This window comes from Pavona decussata, unplaced genomic scaffold, assembly GCF_977016875.1.
Source record: "Pavona decussata unplaced genomic scaffold, jaPavDecu1.1 SCAFFOLD_218, whole genome shotgun sequence".
NCBI classification, from domain to species: Eukaryota; Metazoa; Cnidaria; class Anthozoa; order Scleractinia; family Agariciidae; genus Pavona; species Pavona decussata.
This window is the reverse complement of record NW_028145623.1, coordinates 1,212,501-1,237,035: the sequence shown is the minus strand read 5'-3', so window position 1 is coordinate 1,237,035 and position 24,535 is coordinate 1,212,501. Positions and strand designations below refer to the sequence as shown.

Here is a 24,535-nt window from a genome sequence, read left to right as displayed (position 1 = left end):
TAATGAATAAATCAAATAATGATTTGACGTCACACAGGAAGGGATGAGTGGGTCCCCTCTCTCGTGATATGTGCCCGAATAACAGATTTTGATTGGGCCGCTTTTGTTGAAGACAATCAGAACAATACATCCCTACCAGGGGAGGACATATTTTAATGCATAAATTAATAACATACCCAGCAAAACTGGGCAAGGAACACAAATACATTTGATATGCCAAGGCACATCATTTGGTTTCGATACCGTGGCTCACGCAGCGGCGCAGGGAACACATCAAAGACTGAAGTCTTAACATTTACAGGTAAGAAACTACTTCTTTATCTTAACATCAAGAAATTAGCTCACCATACTTTTCGAGAACGTGGCGGGTACATGCGAAAGAAAAAAAAATCATGTTTGTCAAAAGACAACAATCGAATGTATGAGATCCTGGTTACCGTACTGCTGTCTTCTGGCCAACGGGAACAATTAACAGCGCTATCACTTTCCTTTATTCGACAATTTAAGCTGAGTTTTCGAATACAGTCAAGATATGCGTAATAGTTAATTTTGAGTATTAATGTCAAAGATGACCATTGCTCTGAGTCTTGTCATTGCCTCGCATAAACAAGAGATCATCAGTGTCCGGAACGCTGGTGACTGGTGTAAGGCAAGTAGGTATGCAGGGCAAATAGAGGCAGATAGATATTCAGATAGAAATACGCAGTGTCAGTAGATTTCCTCGTCGTTTAGTCACTTGTCCCTGATTACAGCCTGTTTATTGTATGTCCTGTTGCGTGTTCGTGTTGCTTGTCATTCGTACTCCATTCATGGAAGCTGAGTAATCTTCGATAATCTTTTGGAATGTATCCTCTCGTGAACGCACGAACAAGGAAAACGATTTCAGTTTTGGTAGCAGTTCCATCTGCCACTTTCTTGCATTTCTTAGGTCGAGCGTATTCTTTTTGCGCTTAAATTCAACTTGTCAAATGTTTAAATTTGGTGTATTCCTGTGTTTTGTATCCGAATTGCAAAAATTGATCTAACCTCCAGTGAAAGAGGTCACGCCATGAATTTCCTTCAGTGTCGCGTAACCTTTCTGCCTTCTTGTAAATTTTTCAGCAGAAAAATCTGACAGCATGATGCCTTCTTCTCTTCTCGGAGAGTAAAGATGCTCCTCAGAAGTTTGGAGAACGCCGCTTCAAAATATTTATTTTTCCAGTCCGTGACTCTACAGAGACGTAAAACACATGCGTGGGTGCTGTGTGAGAACGTCGCTCTCCGCACGCGGCTGATTGCGGATTGACAGTGTAAACATTAACATCTGGAATGAAATTTCCTTATTTATTTACTTCGCTAAACTGGGTTTGAGCCACGCAAAAGGCATGAATTTACCCAATTTTCGAGTTAAGTGTAGATTGCCATTGACTTTATAAAAATTTTCTTAAAAGAAGGAACAATGTTTATCGTTTTTAATTTTATTTGTTTTGGCATCTGTAACAGGATCGCAGTTTTACTATGGTTCTTTGAGAACATGGAGAATCGTCAGTTTAGCTTAAAAATATATACATATATAAAAATGTCTACAACTGTTATATTGTCGTGTGGGCGAACATCGTTCGCGGTATCACTGTTTCAAAGACTTTAATGAGTTAGAGAGAACTGTAAGAAACTCAGCAAGTTTTCCAATTTTTAAGAAGTGTCTTTTTTCTGCTTTTTATAATTAAGTATTTGTTTTTAATCCTTGCAGTGTGTATGTTGTAATTATTTTTATGTCTCGATTTTAGCTTAAAATTTTTTATATTTTAAGTGTATCATATATATCGATTTTAGCTTAAATTTTTTATATTTTAATTGCATCATATAATATACATCTAGTAATAGGATCTCTATGTAAACCCCTCTTATGATGGAGCATCCTATTAAAAGATTGTTATTATTATTAATCCGCTAAGTCAGATATCTGCCTGATGTTTCGTTTAAAGTGCCCAACAGAGCTGGCATCCTTTAATTCTTTGGGGCAGATTATTCTATAAACAGGCTTGGGCAGAACAAGTTTGCCCTGTACAGTACATTTCTCAAATTATATTTCGTGTGGCGTAGGCTTTGCCATGGGCTCTCGAGACAAGTGCTACCGAGTAAAGAATTTTATTTTGTTTGATAAGGCTGCTTGTACAAATGGAGAGAAGAGGACTAGTCATTCTTACTTGGCTTGTTGTGATTTTCTGTAAGTATTTGTTTTACTGAGTAGAATTTCAGGTTTTTATTTTGAACATATAAAAAAAAACATACATTTAATTTGTTGAAAGAAACAAATAATCACGCAAACGGTGACCCCAGAGACTTTAAAAATTGATGTTTGCAGCCTTACCCAGAGATAAAAAACTCCAACCCTGCGTCACAAAGTAAGATAACTGTTATATGGCAATGATCACATAAAAACTTGAACATTTTAGCATGAGGAATTGTTTTGTCAAAGGATTTTAACTATGATTCTTTTCCGTGACATGAACACATAAGTAAGAAATGAAATGTGATCGATGAAAGGCGCATTTAAATGTCTCCCTGCGCCTTAAATTGGAATTTGGAAAAAGTTGGTTTTTGAGAAGAGGGGAAAACCGGAGTACCCAGAGAAAGACTTCTGGGAACAAGGACGAAAACCAACAACAAATTCAACCCACATATGACGCCATGTCCGGGAATTGAATCCAGGCACTTGGGAGACAAGTGCTCAAATACTTGCTGTTTGGGTAATGGCGGACGCATGTCACGTACTTTCGGGCACCTTTTTAAGGGTATACTTTTATCAGGTTGGTCTCAGTTATATTTTTTATGCAGTTTAAGGTCTAAATGTTACCTTGAAGACCAAAAATTTCGTTAAAAAAGCTTTCGTCGCAGTAGCACTTTAACGAAAGTTGTAACAAGATTTTCCGCATTGCTCTGGAGTTTATACATATGTTGTAGAGAGAAGGTGCACCGCGGTTCAGTTATAGATTGCCTTCCGGTCATTAATATAACGCCCCGTTAATCTTCAATGTAGCAAAGTCAGTATTAAAGATTGTAAAAACAACTTGAAATGAACTGATAAAATGAACTGAGATTTAGAGATGCTTTTAATCCTTTTTTGCAGTCGTCACGGCAAGCATTGTACAGCCTCAGCTGAGTACACCGGTTCCAACGTCATCTTGTAAGTAGAATGTGACTATTTACACTCTGTTTTTTTTTTTATAAGAACTTTTTTTTATAAGAACGTCGAGGCTGAGATAAACCAAAATTTTAAGAACGTATTACGAACATTCCTCAGGCTGAGAGTCGATTAAGAACGTCAGTTTTATTTTGCTAATCTGTATATAAAATCAAGGTAACAAATGGAAATTAACCAAAATACTTAAGGGCATGTTTTGTGTAACATTAACAAGGCCGTGACACACATCTCGGTTTGTCATAATCAGCAGTTCGTAATACAATATCTCAGCAGGCAATGCACTTTGATAGGTTTCCTGTCGCGTCCGGTGATTTACTAAAATACATGTAGTGTTAACTATGTACTTTAAGAAAATCTTAAGTACGTTTTCAGCCTCAAATCGCAAAACAATATAAGAACGTTCAGCCTCAGCTCCAAAATTAGACGTTCTTATAAAAAAAAACAGAGTGTATGTCGACTGTATGGAGGCTCAATTGAAACCACACTCACATTAATAGCAATACCAAGACCAAGACGAAACCTAACACCATCAATTAAATATTGTATAGTCCTGAACGAAACACCGTATCTAAATAAAGATTTTACCTTACCAAGGCTGCCCCCCCCCCCCCCCCCCCCTAGGCTACTTGCCCGTGGAGAATCGAACTCAGGTCTTATTTGGAAGCGGTAGTTTGTTGTTGTTGTACACGTGTTCTACTTAATATTTGTGCCTAAAAGAGAGTACGCCTTCAAATATTTGTATCTAGCTCTTTAAAATGAAAGCAATTTGCATGACGAGTAACTTTTTAACAAGTAGTTTCTTGAACGGGCGTTTAAGCGGGACGCGTTGGTCTATGTTTAGCACTAGTGGCGTTATTTATTCCCATTGTGCGCCTCGCCGATTTTTAAACCTATCCTCCCTTAGCGATTGAACTAATTGAATAGTTTTAGTTAGAAAGATAGCGTGTTATTGCGTGACGCTACTTGAAATTATACCGGAAATTGAGTTATGATAACGTAATGATCGACAGATACAGACTTGAGAAACGTTTACTATTGAAAAATACTCGATATACAAACAGGTCCTTTCTCCAAATCAAAGGTGTTTGTTTGTTTCCACCGTTTAAACTTTCGAGTATTTCTTACAAGTTATTCTTTCGATTTACTGCTTCAAAAGGGTTAAGACGAGATTTTTTTGAACTTCGAGCAATTCAAGAAGCCAGCGGTCAAAAATCCCATAAGAACTTGCGCGCGCGTTTCGCTTTCGATCAGAACGCGCGGCCATGTTGTTCGATTATAGGGGAGAGCGGCTTTTGTGGCGTTTTTGTTGAAAGTGGAAGAGTTGTAAACGATTTTATTCAAAGTTTAACGCTGGTACTTCAAGAAGAAGATCTGAGATACTTCGAGGAACCTTTTGAGGCGGTTAGTCCAATGTTTGTTTACCGTATCTTCGTTTGTAAACTGTACGGTCTGTACCCGATGGAGATTGTTTTTGCCGGCAGATTTCGACTCGTTCGTTTGAAGATTGATTTTCCTGAATATACTTTACAGAATAGACGTTCAGAAATGTTTATTGTAACTTAGGAGTATTTGTTGTTTTACAATTAAATGATGAACAGTTGTTTGCATTATTCTTTGTGTTGTCTTTGATCTTATATTCGAAGCTAATAAAATTCATGCAGCGGGAAAGACATGACGGCCGCCAACCATTTTCTCGCCTTTAATCCTAAACCGGCGCCGGCCGGCTTACCCGAGATTGAAACTTTTTTTTGGCAACTTCGCAAAGCTGTTGACAAATCTGTTACAATCTCAGCTTTTCACTATTAGTGTACGCCGTCTTCAGAGAGAATTGTTTTCAGAGAATCAGCTACATGTAAGCTTGTATATTTGTGTCTTAAATGTATACGGTACATTTTTGTACTTGTTCGAAACCGTACAGACAAATTTTCCTCTTTCTTTTAAAATTTATTGTAAAATTTGCCGTTTATTTCCCCGTTTCCGGCGTTTTCTCTTCGGGTCTGTTTTTAAAAGCCTAATATTTGAGGCTTTTTGCTTTCTTATTTTTTTCAGTCATTGGATTTTCCATGGCTGTTTTATTTTGTTATAGTTTCTGGAAATATTACACTGGTAGATAATTCTTTTACCGAACGAGTGCTTGTTTTGTCAAGTAATTCTCAACATTGGTCAGGTTTGTTCCTTAGCTTTCTGAGTTAGCGTTTTCTCCTCGGGTCTGTAGAAGCCTAATATTTGAGAATTTTTGTTTTATCGATTTTTCTGTCATTGCACAGTTGCTGGAAATTTAGCCTAGATTTTTTCCCTGAGCGCTTAGTTTGTCCAGTAATCCTGAAAATTACTCAAGTTTGTTTCTTATAAGACTTATTTATTGTTGGAATTCTAGCTAGGTTTTGTAATTAGGACTTTCAGTAGGTTTTTTCAAATTTTATCTGATATTATAATCAGGATTTTAAATAGGATATTATAATAATATAATTTTATACAATTTATTATTTTAATTATTATTATTATTATTATTATTATTATTATTATTATTATTATTATTATTATTATTATTATTATTATTATTATTATTATTATTATTATTATTTGCTGGGCCCCACTGAAAACTGCCAATGGCAAGTGGGCTCCCTAGCTAAACATTCCCGAGTGGTGTTTTCTCCTTGGGTCAGTGTGTAGACGCCTAGTATTTGGGAGTTTCTGTTTTCCCATTTTTTTCAGTCATTGTCCTTCACTAGGCTGGTTGTTTTGTTATAGCAAGTTTCAGCGTCTGGAAATTTTTCAGTGTGCTTGGTTGACAAGAAATTCTTAACTTTCGTCAAGTTTGTTCCAAATTTTGCTTAGATTGTACAGAATGTCTTCAGTAACTTGCGTCAGCTGTAACAAAAAGTGAATCTCGCCATATTGAAGATGGTGAAAACAAAATAATTGGAAGAACTTGCCAAAGCTGCAGAAACGAGACAATTCGCCTGAGATGTTCTGCAGTAAAATGCAAAACACTACACTACAAGATCAAATATTTGAAGTCTGTGCCTCAGTCAGTGGGTGACTTACTACTGAAAAAAGAAATTCTTTTTTTTGCAATATGAGTTAGGCAGCATGGCCCTGTCTGGAAATTTAAGGTGCTGTGCAGCATGCTACATAAGGCTACACAGGTTATCGTGCAATAACGAGAACAGTATTCTGGTTATCGTACAGCCTTCCCCAGGGGGATACTCAGACGTATTTTTTTGGGTCAAAAATTTTCAACTCCTGTATTTTTGGGGGTTGAAGATTTAACCGTGTATTTCTTTGGGTCTGAAAAATCTGCGCGTATATTTTTTGGTTCGAATTTCTGCCAGGCTAATAGTTCTTACTCAATTCAAGCCAAAGTTCCTGCAAGATCCAAAAGTATTATCTCCAGTCTTGTATTTTTTTGGGTGCAATGTACTAGGCTCCATCTGCCCCCCCCCCCCCCCATCACGTTTATACCCGAGTACCCCCCCCCCCCCTGGGCAGCCTTCGCCACTAAGCACTTCTGTCAAAAATTCAGTTGGATGACCTCCATCACGTTTTGAAACACACTCAGCGGATTAAGAAAAACATTAAAATATGCACAAAACAGAAAATAGATGAACTTAAAGCAGCTGTTGAAAAGATGGGTGCCTCATATGAGGAGATTTGCAAAGAGATCCTTGAAAGGGAATTTGAGAAAGAACGACAGGTAGGAAAATACTTACAGTAAATAAACCTCCACTCTAAGTGCCTCATATTTATGATAAATGCCCCTGTAGAATTTTTATTTTGTATTCCAAAAAACTCTTAAAACAAAGGACAAAACAGCTCAATCAAGCAAAAAAATTCATAACCAAATATATTTCACTTTAGAAGTTGGGTTATATCCAAATGTATTTTTTTTTTTTTTTGTTGGATGAACAAATAAATGAGGCATGCACTGATTTTAGTAATAAGTGTTACTGGTAAGAACCCAATTGGGCATTTGGTCTTTTTTTTTTTTTAGAGTCAGGATGCCAAAACTTTTGCACCTTTGGTAGTCTTGTTCCACACCTGGAAACCTACATGTAGCTGTAAAATCAAATCAACAAAACTGGCAACACAAGTGATGACGACATTTGAGTGTGCCCGCAACCGTATTGAAAATTGGCAGAATACTGATACTGCATTTTAACTTGCAAGTACTGTTAAATCTGCTCTTCCTATACAGGCTAGTTCCAGACAGAAAAATACAGAGGAACATTCTAGTAGTAATGGGAATTGACACTATTGACCAAAATGCTGAAAGATGCATACTGCAGGGCTGGATGAAACAGCAACACCACATTATCAAAGTACTGCATGAAAAATAGCCTGATACTGCTTCCCTAACCAGTAAAATCAGTGCAAAACTCATCGATGCCATTTTTTTAATCTAATCCCTTTTTCATGCTGAGGCCAGAAATGTAATTATTACAAATAAATAATTATTCCAACTTTGCTACTGTATTTCTGGGTGTGGTCAACCTTACCCATGTGAGCCTGAGGCTCATCCGGCTCCTGTTGTTATAGTTTTTGAAACAGAAAAGTTGACATGATCACTCAACCTTTACCAAACTAAAATTAATAAAGTCCCTGGTCCCTGCATTCCATAAAATTCTAAAAATAAGCCCCAGGGTTCAATTTTTCAAGCTACAGTGTATGCCAACTCCTGTTGTAATTGTCACCTGTAAGTTCCTGGGGGGCTTATATTTGGGGATGGGCTTATTTATAGGTGGCTTTTATATAATATATTTTTTCTGTTTTTTTTTTTCTTTTGTCTTTGTTTGTTTGTTTGTCGAGGAGAAGAGGTATTGTGCACTGACTACAAAATAACAAAGGCTAGACTACACAGTAAAGTGTAAGGTACAGGAGCTTCTGTGCCTTAAGTGAATCGGCGGCCTTGTCAGAAACTTCCATTGGAAACCATAGCCTTTGTGCTAGAATTCATTTACCATCCAGACAGTGTTGAATACTCTTCATACAAAACTGCTTCCTGTGAAGGAAAAAAAAAATCATGGGTCAGTGAATTATTAGGAAGTGGATGCCAACCAGTCCTGTGGTTAAAGCGTTAATTTAATTAATTTGAAAAAATGCATTTCATGTACCTCTCTACCTCCTCCGGGAAAACAACACCTCGACACTGAAAACTACCTGTTAGTAGTTTTCGTCTCTTTAAGGACGGTGTCTACTATTGTTACTGCGCATACGTTCTACGCATCTCGAGATACTCAGGTTTCCTATGGGGGGTGCCTACTAAAACAGGGATATTTTTGCACAGTTTAAAACTATGCGGAGAAAGCAGAACTTAGCAAGTGTTCTTGGTATCCAAAAAGAAAATTGGGGGTAACCATGCATTTTTCAGAGATAATAAAACTTCAATATGGAAGAAAAATGCCATACATTGCTTTGCATTTTACTGGTCTTTTGGATTATTATTACTTAATTATCTCTGAAAAATGCATGGTTACCCAATAGCCCTTGCTAAAATCTACTTTTCCCGCATAGTAATAAAGTACACAAAAATACTTCTGTATTGGTAGGCACCGTCCTTAAAATGATTGCATTGTCACTATAATGTTACAGCATTTAGGATAAAATTAGTATTTTTAGACTGAACTTCAGAAAACATGTTAAATTGTACTACTTCCAAATAAAACACTTGGAAATTCTCCACTACCTTAGCGTATATTTAGGTCGTTTTGCAGACATACATGCACTGGCGACACAGCAAAACAACACTGAGCTAGGGCACGTTGGCTCGCGTCGCGCTCCACGCCAACTTTGCAGCGGTTTTCCATGGTGGTCGATCAACAGCTCAGGAAAACGGCGGGAATTTCGATGTTGAAAAGAATTTCTCATCAAACGAACGTTTTACTTCAAACCAAAACAAACGAGGCTGATCGATAAGAAATCGCAATTAAATGGCACTTAAATTTAAAACCGACAGTACAGATAGGCTTAAAATAGAAAAAAAGGTTTCTTTTCAATAGTTGTTAGTACGGTAGCTGCGGACTTCAGTAACACTATTACGATTTTAATAGCTTCATATTCCTGAGCAAAACATGGAAAAGATGTGAACTTACCATAAAATGTACGCAAAACCATAAAATATCTACGTTCAAATACAAGACGTGCAAACGAAATATTTGCAGTTCGACGAGAAAGAATCTTGACACGTGAAAGAATCTCGATCGTGTTCGAGCGGCGGCTATCGAATTTCAATATAAATAACCACACTCGCGCATTTTCAAATTGCAATCGTACAACCGGTTCAAAAGTGAATCACATCAACTTGAACAGCACTGGCGAGCTTGTTCTCTAGAGGCCTGTTTTGTTAGGATAACACTTCGGTACACAACACAACTAATCAAGGATAAAGCGGAAAACAAGTTTCTTCATTATTCGATTCACAAGCAATTATTTCTGTCGCGAAGAAATCGTGAATGATGAGCGAAAGTCACCATTGCAATAGCATTACTACAAAATAAAAACACTATATTTGAAGTTCGAAATAACAGTATGTTCAGTAACTCAGCACTTACCAGAGAAAAACAGATCTCTTGTTGCTGGGCCAATGTTTGAGTGTTGACATTGCATTAGCCTACAAGTTTGAGTTGAAGAAAGAACAACCGGTTCAAACATATTTTACTTGAAAAATGTTAGTATCGAGTGTAAAATATATGAATAAAATTGCTTTAGGTCAGTAACCCTTAGTACAACAACGTTTTAAGAGAATTGTTCCTGAAAAGGAATATAAACAATTTTTATTTCGCACGATGAGATTGATTTTGCAATCAACAAACCATGGAAATCCCAACAATGAATATTGCGCTTGTATTCAATAATTCTTAAGGTAAAGCAGAACCATTTAAGTTTAAATATCTATTCTGACTATGTTCTTTTACATAAAAGTTCATAAAAAGAACGGAATAATTGAAAATTGCATCCGAGGATCGACGATATCAGGGATATGCCAGCGGATAAAAAAATCTACAGGTGGACACTGCACCACTAAATCTTGCTCTATCATAACAGGGCAATCGGCGTTTCAAACTGTTCCTTTAAATGGATTTCTGTGATGTTTAGGATTATTACTAAAAGAAATAACTAATACCTTTACAAGTAAAGTATAACATACCTTTAAATAACTGGATTAGCCACGCTGTTATCGAAAGTTAACCGGCGGGATAAGCCATACTTCTCCAAGAACAGGCCACACGTTGATTGCATCTGACGATGGTTTAAACTTCTTCATCTCAATAATATTGAGGCCAAATAAAGGTTTACATAGTTGGAGTTTTTCCTACCATAGTAAATGCTTCATATCCGTTTCTTAAGGTGGATAAAAAGCGAACGGAAAAGAAAAAAGCGAAATCTTTTTACTCCGGATGCGAAACACACGTGAATGCTGACGAGTGACGAGTGGCATCACGGGAATTTTGGCCGCGCGTTGCTCGAAGTTCAAAAAAATCTCGTCTTAATTTCTTTCTGAAAACGGCATATTTGAGTCTAAAACATGTAACTGAACAATGTGGCAGTCAAAGGACGCCAATTTAAAAGAAGCCCTCTTTTGACTCGTGGTTATTTGGCATCACACTGGTAGAAATACTCCGTACCCTTGTCTACGCGCAGATAATGGATTCTGGTTGGACCGTTCTTGTTGAAGACATCAATCAATGCAAGTAAATAATCAAAATATGCACATCTGTGACAATCGAAGAAGAAAAACAAAGATACCCCACTGAATTTCCAACGCGGTCTGCCCTGAGGGCTTCCGCGTTATAAAAATTAGCGAGCAACGTTTCCACCTATCCGAGGGCCATTTTCAAGTTCAGGAAAGCTTATGGAAATTAGCACATACGTGTACTGTTGATGAGATTACAGGACATTTTAGTGACTAAGATGAGAAAGAAATAGTGATAGCACTTTTTGAACAGGCAGAGACTTAAATGGAAAGCCAAAATTTGCATCAGAGTACGAAACGTTTACAATGCATGACTACTCAGTCTCTAAATGTTTCCCAGCTAGATCGTTACATTCACTGTAACATGAATTTAGATGCATTCCGTTATATTTCTCGTACAGTATGTTCCTACTACAGAGTCTTCAATGAGTCCAATAGAGCAAGAACATATAACAAAACCTCCCCAGTCCTATGCGATACTGCACTTTCTGGCTGGTACAGATTCATTGGAGCTGCTGGTAACGGAATGGCCGACACCTGTGTCGCCTAGAAACACTGTGCCACAGGCGCACCAGGGTGGCTAGATGGAGGTCATCCCAAAGTGTATGAAGGGACTGTCCAGCGTAAAGGGTGTTTTAGAGGGAGAACAAAATGCTGCTCTTGGTCAATTAACATCAGGGTCCGTAACTGTGGAGATTTCTATGTTTATGAGCTTAAAAAGCCACCTCACTGTAACTTCCGTTACTGTGGCAATGGAGTTTCATCTACACCAGGTACTGATTTAGTCGTTTATCCACAGAATCATTCTTTGTGTGTGTTTGTGTCTTAGGCACCTCGCTGTGGAACCTTCGCCATCCATACTCCTGGGCGACAGTTTTATTGCACTGGGGTAATAATTAATAACAAAACTAGGGATTTTTTTTTCTGTTGACAGACAAACATTTTTCGGTTTTGAAATTACATCAAGTCCTCGCGATACTTCCTCTTTAAATCAGTTTTCTTGAAGTGTTTTGAGACAGGTTTCGACTTGTTAGCAAATGGGATGATTTGGTTTAAACAGTTGCTTTCCTTCTGCTATAATATTCACGGTGAGCGATGAGAATGACAAATACGTCAAGCAATCGGCTAATAGCTTCTCTCCGGCTCAGTTCAACATAGTGCTGGCCGCATGGCTTTATGATCTGAGTAAGTTGTGTTATGCATAAAGCCACTTTGCAATGGTATCATGCTTGGTCAGAGTGAAGTAGGTTCTTGTTCAAGTTAGTGTAGATGACGAAGACTGATTACGATCGACTGAATAAAACCTGGTATCCTTATCAAAGAAAATCTACTGGCATAAATGGTTATTAACGTTTTGCCGCAACTTAAAGATAAGAACAAAAACAAAATGTGAATTACTCATTGATGATGAATGATACTGGTACCAAAACGTTAAACAAACCTTCTGAAAATGGTTTCCTACAAAGTGCAATGAAGCAAGGCTTAACTCGTGCTTCCGACGTGACTTGATGTGACTAACAATATCAACCTTCCCTCGTCCAAAATCTACTGAAGAAAGACATTTTTTCAAAGAGTGCGACCTTGGCTACAATGTAGCTGAATCATCATTTCTTTATATGTTTCATATAGATGTATTTATATATCTCTTTGGTTAGTTTGTTTGTTTATTTATTCATTTATTGATTTTTTATTTTTCAGCACCAACAAGCCCAACCCCAACCCCAAGCCTATGGCGGTCTTCGACCCCCACACCCCCCACCTTTACTCCTGTTAACCCAGGTAAGGAACAACAAGCGGCGTATAGAAACTTGGGGCGAGTTGTTGGAAAGCCGATTAACGCTAATCTACGATTAAAAGTTAATCGAGGTTTTCATCCCGCTCTTTTAAAGTGATTTCAAAGCCTAATTTCAAGCTAAAGGTAAAGGTAAAGAAAAGTCAAAACTGAGGGACAAAACTATTTTGGAAGAATCTTTATTGATTAGTTATTAAACTCGAATCAAACTTTATGTTAATCCAGGATTAGATTAATCGGGCTTCGAGCAACTGGGCCCTGAACATTAGTCAACTTTTACGCTTGCACATATAGGGCTAACCTCTAGTTTTCTTTTTCAAGGTGTTGTTTTATAATTTCATTTTCCTCGTCTTGGATAATAAATAAATATATTATGTTATGTTATCTTATGTTATGTTTTATGCTTAGCGAGCTACTTATCTCTTAAATCTATCAAAAATTATCTAAAATCTATTATCGACGCGTATATCACGAGGGAGGGGATCCCTTCATCCCTACCTGTGTGACGTGAAATCATCATTTAATTTATTCATTAAGCCGAGATTAAAGTTTGCTCTCTCCTGTAAGAGTTGGTTTTGTCCACTATTGTGGCGACCATATTGTTTACATTTTCTAGACTCAACTATGCCGTTTTCAAAATGAAAATTAACCCTTTTGAAGCGGTAAATCAAGCGTGATTTTTTTTTCAAGTTTTTCGCAACAGTCTGGTTGCGAATTGCGTATATAACTGCGAGATCCTTTTCTTCTATTTAATTTTTCATCCACTGTGCATATACATGTTACACATGAATGTAAACATATAACATGTTACGCATGTTACACATATATTCATATTCATTTATTCTTCACGGGTATATTATGAACTCAAAACATGACCAGCTCTCAGTTGACTTGATAGCTCAGTTGGTACAGCACTGCACCGACATCGCAGAGATCACGGGTTCAAATCCCGTTCAAGCCTGATTTTTTTTTTTTTCAGGTTTATCGCAACAGTCTGGTTGCGTATATAACTGCGGGAACCTTTTCTTCCATTTTTAAATCTTTCATCCGCAGTGCATATACATGTTACACATGTTACACATATATATTCCAACGATGTTGTTATTTGGCATCAAACGTAAGACTCAGACGCTCAACATTAAAGAAAAAGAGGTTTGTCTACGTTTGCATTTCCAGTGCCCCAACAGTAATTACATAATTTCTCTTTTTGATGAGAAGTGAAACCCGCGCACTTAGTAAATGACTCAAATTTTTGCAAGGCTGATCGGACTGCGTAGAAAACTTAACACGACAGCGACATGTAAGAGACCAAACTGACAATCAACAGAATGCGGCAACCGTGGAGAGCTGTTTCGAGCTGGTTAGCTCTCGTCAGCACGGTGTAGCACAGCAAAAAGTAGAACAACCAACGCGAGTCGAGTGATCTACCAAATGCACGTGGTAGTGATTTCGGATGGGCCCAAATTCAGACATCCGTCCACGTCATAGCGCGTGACTACGAACAATGAACAAAAGAACTGAAATATCATGTCGCTGTCGCATTTAGTTAAATGAGAAAAGCAAAACTTTCCTTCACAAGTACATGGACAAACCATGTTAAAAAGAGGTACAGCATATCGGATCTGAAAAGATCTACGGTATACTTACGGTATACTTGCGTATACTTGCAGGATTTTCGTTGTGTGGTTCCTTGCTTATTGTTCGCTTAGTAAAGGCCCATTTCCACTATTGATGCATTGCGTGTCGCGATTTGAATTTCGTGTAACACGAAATTTCTGAAATCCTCAATAATACTCAAGAATCTTTCATAATCGCCTTTTCCAAAGCAATCTTGTACGTATATTTTTGGTTCGCTTATTGTAAATGCGTTCCCCGTTTATCTTTGCGACGATTTTCTCGAATTTACCAATTAGCTGATAAATAGCTAGCCTGCGTAGCAGTCGTTTCCGTTTCCTTCAAGCCAAGCGGTAGCAAGCGCGCGAGGGGCCTCGCGCGCTTGCTACCGCTTAGCTTGAAGGAAACGGAAACGACTGCTACGCAGGCTAATAAATAGCGCGAAAGCAGCATCTCACATAAAAAGCAGGAAACTAATGCTTTCCTAATGTTTTCTTCTTCGAATGGTGAGAAACTTAAACAGTGCATTAGTAACACACGACATCATTTACGTTGCACTAAGGTTGCCGTATGGTTTCAAAACGACAGAGACCGGGAGAAATCAGGAGAAAACCTGGCCGCTATCACCCCATAATCAGAAAGTGAACACTCGTGATACCTTTTTTTTTTTTTTTTCAACTCGTTGGTCAGAAGGCGTACTATCTGCATGACGTCAGTTGTCATTTCTTGCACAAAGTCCAATAATGAGCTGGGGTGCTTACCATTTACGCAAACCAACCGAGTGGAAATTTTCGGCATAAATACGAAATGATTTAGCTTGTCTTAAGAGAAGATGGATAACATGTAATATGTATGAACATCAGCTGTAAATTCCAAAAGGAGAAATAAAAAGGCATCACTTTGACCAGAAGCCCTTTTATTTAGAAGTACTCCAAATGGAATGATGCGTGCCATTTGAGTTTCCAACTGGAATTTCCGGGTTTTCCATGAGTAAATGGTAAGCACCCCTTATGACACTAGTACAAAAAATCCTCCGATAAAAATCGATGAAATCAGTAAAAATCGAGATAAAGCGATAAACGAAACGAGTGTGTCATCGATTTCTACCGAATGATCGATACAATCGATATGAATCAAATCAGATTTACCGAATTTTATCGATTTATCGATTGATAGATCGATACCGATTTTTATCGATTAACTACGCCGGCTGGAGAGCTTTTCAGGCTAACCGGAGTGTTATTTAGGCTAACTGGAGAGCTATGAAGGCTAACCAGAGTGTTATATTCTTAAGGCTGGTTTCCATATGATCGCGGATAGCAGATCGCAATAAGGTCTGCGATCGTCTGCGATCCTGCGATCGTGATCGCAGACGATTGCAGAAGATAGAACCATGTTCTATCTAAAGGCTGGTTATCATATGATCGCGGATCGCAGATCGCAATAATGTCTGCGATCGTCTGCGATCATATGGAAACTACTTCTGCGATCGTCTGCGATCCTGCGATCGTGATCGCAGACGATCGCAGAAGATAGAACCATGTTCTATCTCCTGCGATCGTCTGCGATCAATTGCGATTGTTTGCGATCTGCGATCCGCGATCATATGGAAACCAGCCTTTAGATAGAACATGGTTCTATCGTCTGCGATCACAATCGCAGGGGGATCGCAGACGATCGCAGAAGTAGTTTCCATATGATCGCAGACGATCGCAGACCTTATTGCGATCTGCGATCTGCGATCATATGGAAACCAGCCTTTAGTAACCAGTTTAATACGGCGAGTATCCGTTATCTTGAAGTAGGCGTAAGAAAAGAAATGGGGCAAGGGAGCCTACTCTGGTTTATGAACACCACTTTGCAGATGACAAGTTGTAATAACGACATTTTTGTATGTCTCATCGGCCATCCGGGGCGGATAAACAAGGGCCGCAATCTCCAGTGAGGAACCATGCAGACTGGGCTCGAAAAATATGCTACCACTCTGGCTACTGGAACAAACTACTCATATTGCGCAGTGTATAGTCAATGGAATAACTTCTTCCCAATTGTGCCTTATGTCCATAGGTTGGACACGCCCCTACTATATTACGCAAAAAGGAATTTTCATGATGATCATGATGATCATGATGATATGAATAGTAATTAATCTTTCCTAACAGCTTTATAGTCATAGTGATATTCAGATCAGAATTAAAATGTGTTGTTATAGTTCTGTTCTTGATGCTTGATGATGCTAGTTTCAATAATTTATGTTCTTGCTTTGTATTGTTATATTTAGTTTGCTTGCAAGGAAAATAAATTTAGTCTTGTCCCATGGGTAGGGCATTTGTACCCTCTCTTTGGCTATACCGTGGAGATTTTGGCTATTTAGGCTGATCCCATCGTGGGGTATTTGTAGTTGTCCGAAGCGGGAATATTCGATATCTGTATCATAACATCTTGGGTTCGTCAGTACTCTTCGAGTCCGAAATTTTTTCCAAGCTATTAATTGCTTTGTTTCACAGGGTGTCCAAAAGGAAGAATTCTGAAGGAGACGTCAGGACGCATTAGAGGCTCTGTCGACTCATCTAGCCGGTCATGCAGTTGGCAGATCATTGCAAGTAAAGGAAAACGAATCAAGTTGGTAATTGAATACATGTATAGTCAATGGTGCAAGGACTGCAGCTGTAATTACTTGGGCTTTCAAAGTGGCTTCTTCGCAGATGGTGCACCAAGTAAAAGAATGTGTGGTCAACTACTTGCCAGTGTGACAGTTTACTCCTATTTTGAGACCCTAAAGGTGATGCTTGTCAATGGTGTTAGCAGCGGGAAAACTCGTTTCCTGGCAACTTACACTCAAATTAACTCTACCTACAGTATTTCAACTGGTAAGTTAATGGTATTTGCTTACAATTAACACATCCTACTGACTGCAAAGAATACATTTTATACAACGTTTATTATGACCGTCAGGTAATAGTATTGGAGGGAATGCATCTTCAGAGTTAAATAAATTGTATGCCGTTTTTGGCGAGTAAAACGAGCAATGGAGTAACGAGTAACGGGAAAAAATAAACGGTCAAAAACTAAAGAAACGAATAACGGGAAAAATTAAAATTTCAGTTCAGATCTAAAGTATCTGAGATGTTTCAAAATGTGGATGCCAGCAAATTATTATTTAATATTTATATCAAATCAAGAATGTTTGGTTTTATCAACAAAGTTAACGAGGTAATTTGCCCACCGTCGTGCTGACGTATCGAGCGTTATAATAATAAGTTAAGCAGACTGAATTTGCTCTGACGAAGCCGGGCTAACGCTCGAAATGTTAATACTCGAATCTCTTTATGGTGGCCAAATTACCTTGTACACTTTCTTGATAAAACCAAACAATCGTTTCCACTCACCAACCCCTTTATCCAAATCAAGTCAAGTCTCTTGTTCTATATTTATTCAGGCAGAGTGAGCTTCTAATAATTTTTTCCCTGTACAAAAAATACCGACAATGAATTAATTTCAAATTATTAAATTCTCAGCCTCGGATAATGCATTTCTAGCGTTCTGGGCCCAGTTGCTCGAAGTATGGTTAGCGCTAACCCGGGTTAAATACCATGACAACCTATAGGTTTTAATACTTCTTAACCAATGGTTAGCGCTAACCATGCTTCCAGCAACGCAGCCCTGATTGGTTCACTAAATCCCGGTTATCAGCTTATATCCTGTTGTTTGACCTTATATGGACAACGATTACCCCGGGTGTCGCTAAGCTATTTTTTTTTTCGGCGGGAAGCGAAAGTTTCTTCGGAAAACTGGAGAAAAAAAATCAGACAATGCCATCTAAATATAACAACAATAAAAGCCACAAAGTTCGGAATAACACTATTTAATTGTACGTATCTCTGAAGTTTTCTTTAAAATCAGAAAAATTGCACGATTTTACGATTTAGATCACATAATAACAACAACAAAAATAACAACCGATTACCTTCAAAAATTTAAGGATGACTTGCAAATCGTGGCGGTACGAAGTTTTCGCAAAATAGATCGAAGAAATTTCTCGCCTCTATGTTTCTTCGCTTTTGCGAAATGAAATCCGTAAGAACGGGAGCCATAATGTTCGTTTGCGTCGCTCGGCACCACGCAGCAAAACATTTGCACAAATGTGCACAGCTATTGTATACGCTTCTCTATAAGCTTGAAGTTTAAAAACTTGCACTGAATGCTTGTCTCAGTGAGTGTACCTCGTACACTTGGACTTGCCTTAAACGTCTGCGAGGAATTCATTTCGGCATAAAAAAAAAAGGCCTTGATCTCCTCCTTCGCTCGGCACCATACAGCAGAACATTTCCTCAAATGTGCACAACTATTACGCTTCTCAATGAGCTGGAACTTCAAAAACACTTGAATGTTTGTCTCAGAAAGGTGGTATTATTATTGTTCAAACTAATAGCTCCTTTGTACAGGGAACTGCTAAAACTATAAGAAATATGCTACGAATAACTCCACCCCAAATCCAGAGTGATGGAGGAGCCTAGATTAATGCTATTCTGAAATCTTTTCCAGAATGTTCCAACTACAGATTTCTTACCGAGTCCAACAGAGCAGTAACATATAGGAACAAAAGCATTGGTTACCTCTGTGATTCAAAGTTATCTGGCTGGTATCGATTCAGTGGAGACGCTGGAAGTCAAATGGCTGAGTCATGTCCTAAAATGTTTCACTGTAGTACGGACTCACCCGGCTGGCTCAGTGGTAGTCACCCTACTGTAGCTGATGGCGTTGTGCAACGCAAAGTGTGTTTTCACTCATTCTCTCTTTTGTATCCTGGCTGCTGCCTCTATTCAAGTTACATCAGTGTCCGTAACTGCGGAGCCTTTTACGTTTACAAACTAAATGGCACTCCCTGTTACTTACGTTACTGCGGCAATGCATTACCACAAGCACTAGGTAGGTCAGGAGCCCATTACCCTGGGTAGGTAGACATTTTTATTGTCATGGTTCCAGTGCGCCGCCCATGCTATTATTGTTTACTGAATTCTTGACAAGCTTATTGTAATGCTTCGTGCAGTTTTAAATCCTTATTTATCACTTTTTGAGGTCGCCTTTGATTTCACGACTATTTTATCCTTCTTTTCTTGACGTTTTGTTTTGTTTTGCTTGCTTTTTGGTTCGTTTGTTTGTTTGCTTCTTGGAAGTTCTTATAATTCAGCAGACGTCAGAATGATTACTAATTTTAAATCCACTTTAAAATAGTATAACGATAAGTTTGCCACATTGCCAAATCATGTTTTAATGCGAGGTGCTGTCGATACTCTTTTTCATGAAATCTCTTTAGAATGTTTCAACTACACACTTCTTAACGACTCCAACAGAGCAAGAACATACAAGAACAACGACGTCCCATGCACCGATTCAGCGCTGTCTGGTTGGTACCGGTTTGGCGGGGAGGCTGGAATTCAGATGGCGAACAGTTGTGTTCAGATGAATCATTGTGGTGCCATATTCCCCGGCTGGCTTAGTGGGGGACATCCTGCAGTGGCAGATGGGACTGTTGTGCGCAAAGTTTGTTTAACGAGTCGGCAAGGCTGTTGTGGCCGTTCAATTTACATCAGTGTCCGTAACTGCAGTGGGTTCTACGTTTACAATCTAACGTCATTATCTTGTCACTCACGCTACTGTGCGGGCAATGGATCTGAACCAACAACAGCTTTCACAACAGGTAGGAGCAAAAATTAACTAATATCACAGTTTGCCGTTGATTATGCCTCGGCAATTGCGCAGGGCAGAGACGTAGTATTATTAATAATAATTATAATAACAATTATTATTATTATTATTATTATTATTATTATTATTATTATTATTATTATTATTATTATTAATATTATTATTATTATTATTATTATTATTATAAAATAATAATTTTTATTAACATATACCAAAAAGCTGAAATTGTTATTTACAAGTTAAAAGTTGAGAAAAGAACCATTAAAACCTATTTACAATTCATTCCGATTTCGAGACTTATTTTCAAGCACAAACTTTTCAAAAGAAAATACAAATGTCATAATAATAATGAAAATAATAAAAAACAACATCTTAATCAACATATTCCACACTATTTACAAGTTAAAAGTTCCGATTCCAAAAAAAAAACAAACAAACAATTCACAGAAAATCAACGGACACACGCTTGGCCAGCGTTTTGGCGACAGTCATCGATGAAATCCCCTTGTGGAATTCTGTCAAAAGGTGTCCTGGAGCCTCTTACGCATAATAATAATAATAATAATAATAATAATAATAATAATAATAATAATAATAATAATAATAATAATAATGATAATGATAAAAATACTTTATTAGTAGAAAAGCAAACAACAAATTACAGAAAGGTGATTAATAATAATAATAATAATAATAATAATAATAATAATAATAATAGTAATTATAGTGATAGTAATAATAATAATAATAATAATAATAATAATTTATTATTTATTAGTATTGAATGTTATTAATTTATTATTATTATTATTATTATTATTATTATTATTGTTGTTATTATTATTATTATTATTATTATTATTATTATTATTAAAAACCACGAGGAGGTATTTACACGCTGCACTCCCACTACTGTGACATTGTTATACCATAACTGTGTAAAGTATAAAATCTTTTCGTTATAACTTCATTTTCGATGAAATTACCTCTAGCATACCTGCATACCTGAAAACTTTTTTTCTTTATTAAAGAAGACTTTTCTTTCCTGCAGAAGAGCCATCGACACCAACTACCGCAACAATAGAGCCTACAACATGTGAGTATCAAGCCATCTCAAGTGTGTATTTTTTCATCTGTTTGTCTTTGTCTGCACCTGTAAAGCTTTCGAGGAAAACATAACTAATGGGGAGCTTTAGTCGGAGAAATGTTGTGATGTCATTGCATTGATGTTTCGTCTTTAAAATTTATTACTTCTAATTCAGTCGCGGTTTTGAATTTTCTAGGGATCCATCGGCTTTTAGGAGATTACTATGCGTCTTAACACGCATACAGCGTTTTGGTAAATAGCAGAGTGACGGCAAAATGTTCAATTATCACACTTGGTTAATCCAAAGCAAAGTTTACTCAATGTTATGAAAACCATGAGGTAGAGTCAAGATTTCTGCAAAATATGTGGAGAAATACTGAACTCATCCTTTAACTCGCAAGTCTTGAATTCAACTGAACAAGACACTTGAATTCAAGTAACATTTCACTCATATCGCTTTAATTCAAGCTTTTACAGGCCCGTAAAAGTGTTGAATACAAACTTTGCAGTGTTGAATTCCAAGCTAAAATTGCTTGATTTCAATCACGAGGTTCAGGACGACACGTGTTGTAGAATACGTGCTTTTATTTTCCATAAAAGCATGGAGCCAAGTCTTTAAAAGGAAGTGCATATCAAGTCTTTTGACACAATGGACCTCGAATGCATTGAATGCATATTTTCATCCAGATTGTCGAAAATGTCGATTACTGAAGTTGTGAATTCAAACTTTCAAAAAAGTTTTGAAGTCAACTTAGTTGTCGATTATATCAAGTTTATGAAGTCCAACATTTCAGTTTTTGCCGTTGTAAAAGCTGTAAATTTTGGGACCTGTGAAACTATTAACAAGTTGTAAATACCTTTCTGTATTCGAAGGTTTACGTGTTACCCGCAAGCGTTGATTTCAAGTTTATGCGCCGCCACCGGCGTAACCTTAGACTTTTTTCTTTTGATATTTTTGTGTATTTTGCGCGGATTTCTGGTAACATCTGACCCAACATTTACTTAACAACTAGCTAGCCGTTTTATTAAACTATTTTTTCTTTATACATTTTTTCAACGCCTATTTCTTAATAGCTAGATATATAATATTATTGATTCTTCTAAGTTCCATTGCGTTTGTTGTCTTCCTCCTCTAATGTTGTCTGCACGTTGTTGTTTCTTGTTAATGGCTAGTCCTTCACTACAAATCACACTATATACATATATTATCTTTTCCTTAAAATTCCACACCCTTCACTGAAACTCCATGGTAACATTAATTCTCTTGCCACTCCTTTCACCAATATTTTTCAGTCCTCGTACTCTTTCCCTGAACATTTTAGGTCCTTCATTTGAACACCATGATAACAGTAGCATTCCTATAAATCACGTATGTCTCTCTTTTTGCCAGAATAACTTCATAATACTGACACTGTTTTTTTTGTCTCATCTGTAGGGCCCTCGTCGATGCTCATGTGTCTCAGAGAAAGATATTTTGTTTTAATTACTTGACATTATTGGATTGGCATACAGTGCCGATGGTGGAAACGTCTCCGACTCTCGATCCATTGGTCGTGAGTTCGGCCGGATCCATGTTCAAAGGCTGATAGTCAAGTCCAATGAACAATTTTTCTATTTTGTGTTCAGTGTTATTTTCTTTGGGGAAACCGACTAAAAATACCATAGAAATTATTATCCTGGGACGAGCTGGTATCCCATCCTATATCCCATCCTATTTTGGGATACTTATGCCTGGTCTATGTTGCTATGGTAACTGAAGAAATTTGCAATCGTGGTTAAGCCAATTCTGAATGAGTGCCAAACCTGATGCAAATTCGATCTCAGAAAAGATTCGAGTACACTTCTTTGAGCAACATGAAAAAATAGCGTTGCTTGATAAAATAATGTTGGATAAAAGGGGATGTGTCCTAGAGTATCAATCACGGAGTCCTTGATGTACTTAACATTGCTTTGAACTTAATGTGGCTGATCTTCATTCTTTTCCTGTTTTCTTGTTTTTCTTTTTTCAGTTATTATGATCGAAACATTGAAGGACGGACCATTATCAAACCGATAACTCTTGCTTGCCTTGCTGTGTTACGATGGAGCCCAATTCCCTGCCTACTTTCATCTAATGTTAAGGTAAGTTATCAAGCGATCATCACCTCTCCTTTTCTTTCTTCTTTCAATTTCTTTCTCTCGCCTTTAGTTTTTTTCTTGTCGAATACTGGGATAAACTTCTTCATCGTTAACAACTGCAATTGTGTTTGTGTTTTACCGAACGCATTGTTCTCACTTTTTTTCAGACATTGGAGTCAGACGGAAAACACCACCCAACTTTCGAGAGACAAGGCACAGAGTGTATTCAGATTGGAAATAGGACTGTTTAATTTGTTTAAAAAAATGTATAATATTAAATAGATTGATTAAACTTTTCCTTTTACAATCGAATATCTGAACTCCTTTTTTTTGTTTTCCGAAGAGCCACTCACTTCTTAAGTTCATTCGAAATAACAATCGTCGGCGTCTGAAACAGGGAGCAGTGTTATTACAAATATCGGGGGGGAGGGGGGGATGTTGTTACCAGATGCAACTGCCGCTAAAATAGACACTGATAGGATTCATATTACATAGCTGGTGACAACAGCTAATTTACGTAATAGCGGGATAATTTGTCCAACTATCATAGTTCCCTGTGTATAAGCCACTTTTGCATTGACAAAAAGCAGAAGTCATCAACGTATCTAAAATGATATCTGTTGCCCAAGCATGTCCAGGACTCATTACTCACCCTTGGGAAGCCTAAAAAAAAGGTCCGAGTACCGACTTGCACGAGTGTAAAAGATTGTTTGGTTTGCCATTCGCTCTGCTTGTGCAAGTGGTGAAAGTGATACTAATCATGAAAATAACATGAAGTGTTATACGGAAATGACTGTAAAAAGGTTCATCCCATACAACTCGCACGTGTGGTAAAGTTTCCTCTAGCGCGAAGGAAGGAATTGGTCGACTCGTCCCAGTTGAGCTAGTGGCGAGATCGAACCTTATACATGCAGACAAGAGTCGCGGTTGTAGTCAACTCGTAGTGTAAAGAGTTACCGAAGTGGTGCATCTAGCTGTGTAAAAACCCGCCAAAACAGTGAGAAAGAAAAATGAATTGTCAATGAATTGCCAGCAAACATAAGGAATTGCAAAGATTTTAAAGAATACTGCAGTCTCTGCAAGGCGTTCTTGTCTTGCTCTGTCTTAGAAACCACCAACTATTACATTCTACGCATTTGTATTCATGTATAGATTTATCATAGATTTTTCCTTTCTGTCTTATATATATTAAATAATTAGTATTAATTAGTATTAAATATTAAATAATTGTAAATGGTTTGAACCCAGGAGTCATGTCATAAGTACGTAAATTATGATCATCCGGGTGAGTGTAGTCCTGAGAAGGACTGTTTGTGGTGACTTTGACTGACGTTTCGA

The 24,535-nt window shown here is 37.6% G+C and overlaps 2 protein-coding genes and 1 long non-coding RNA gene across 3 annotated transcripts in view; 2 read left to right on the top strand and 1 right to left on the bottom strand.

Annotated features, from left to right (window-relative positions):
• LOC146459643 (L-rhamnose-binding lectin ELEL-1-like) overlaps positions 1–24,535 on the top strand; it is a 142,278-nt gene that overhangs the window by 102,493 nt on the left and 15,250 nt on the right. The gene's annotated exons all lie outside the window — the stretch shown is intronic.
• LOC146459644 (uncharacterized) lies at positions 190–23,504 on the top strand. Its single transcript, XM_085089221.1, has 9 exons — positions 190–301; positions 2,145–2,206; positions 3,110–3,166; positions 12,576–12,656; positions 16,791–17,153; positions 18,829–19,212; positions 19,601–19,984; positions 21,044–23,200; positions 23,365–23,504. Exons 2-8 carry the CDS (start codon positions 2,158–2,160, stop codon positions 21,169–21,171), a joined length of 1,446 nt encoding a protein of 481 aa, XP_084945347.1. The 5' UTR covers positions 190–301; positions 2,145–2,157; the 3' UTR covers positions 21,172–23,200; positions 23,365–23,504.
• Positions 6,720–10,679, bottom strand: LOC146459645 (uncharacterized). The gene is made up of 3 exons (XR_014857863.1): positions 10,332–10,679; positions 9,736–9,794; positions 6,720–8,186 (listed from the first exon to the last, which is right to left on the bottom strand). It is a non-coding gene; the product is annotated as an uncharacterized LOC146459645 (long non-coding RNA).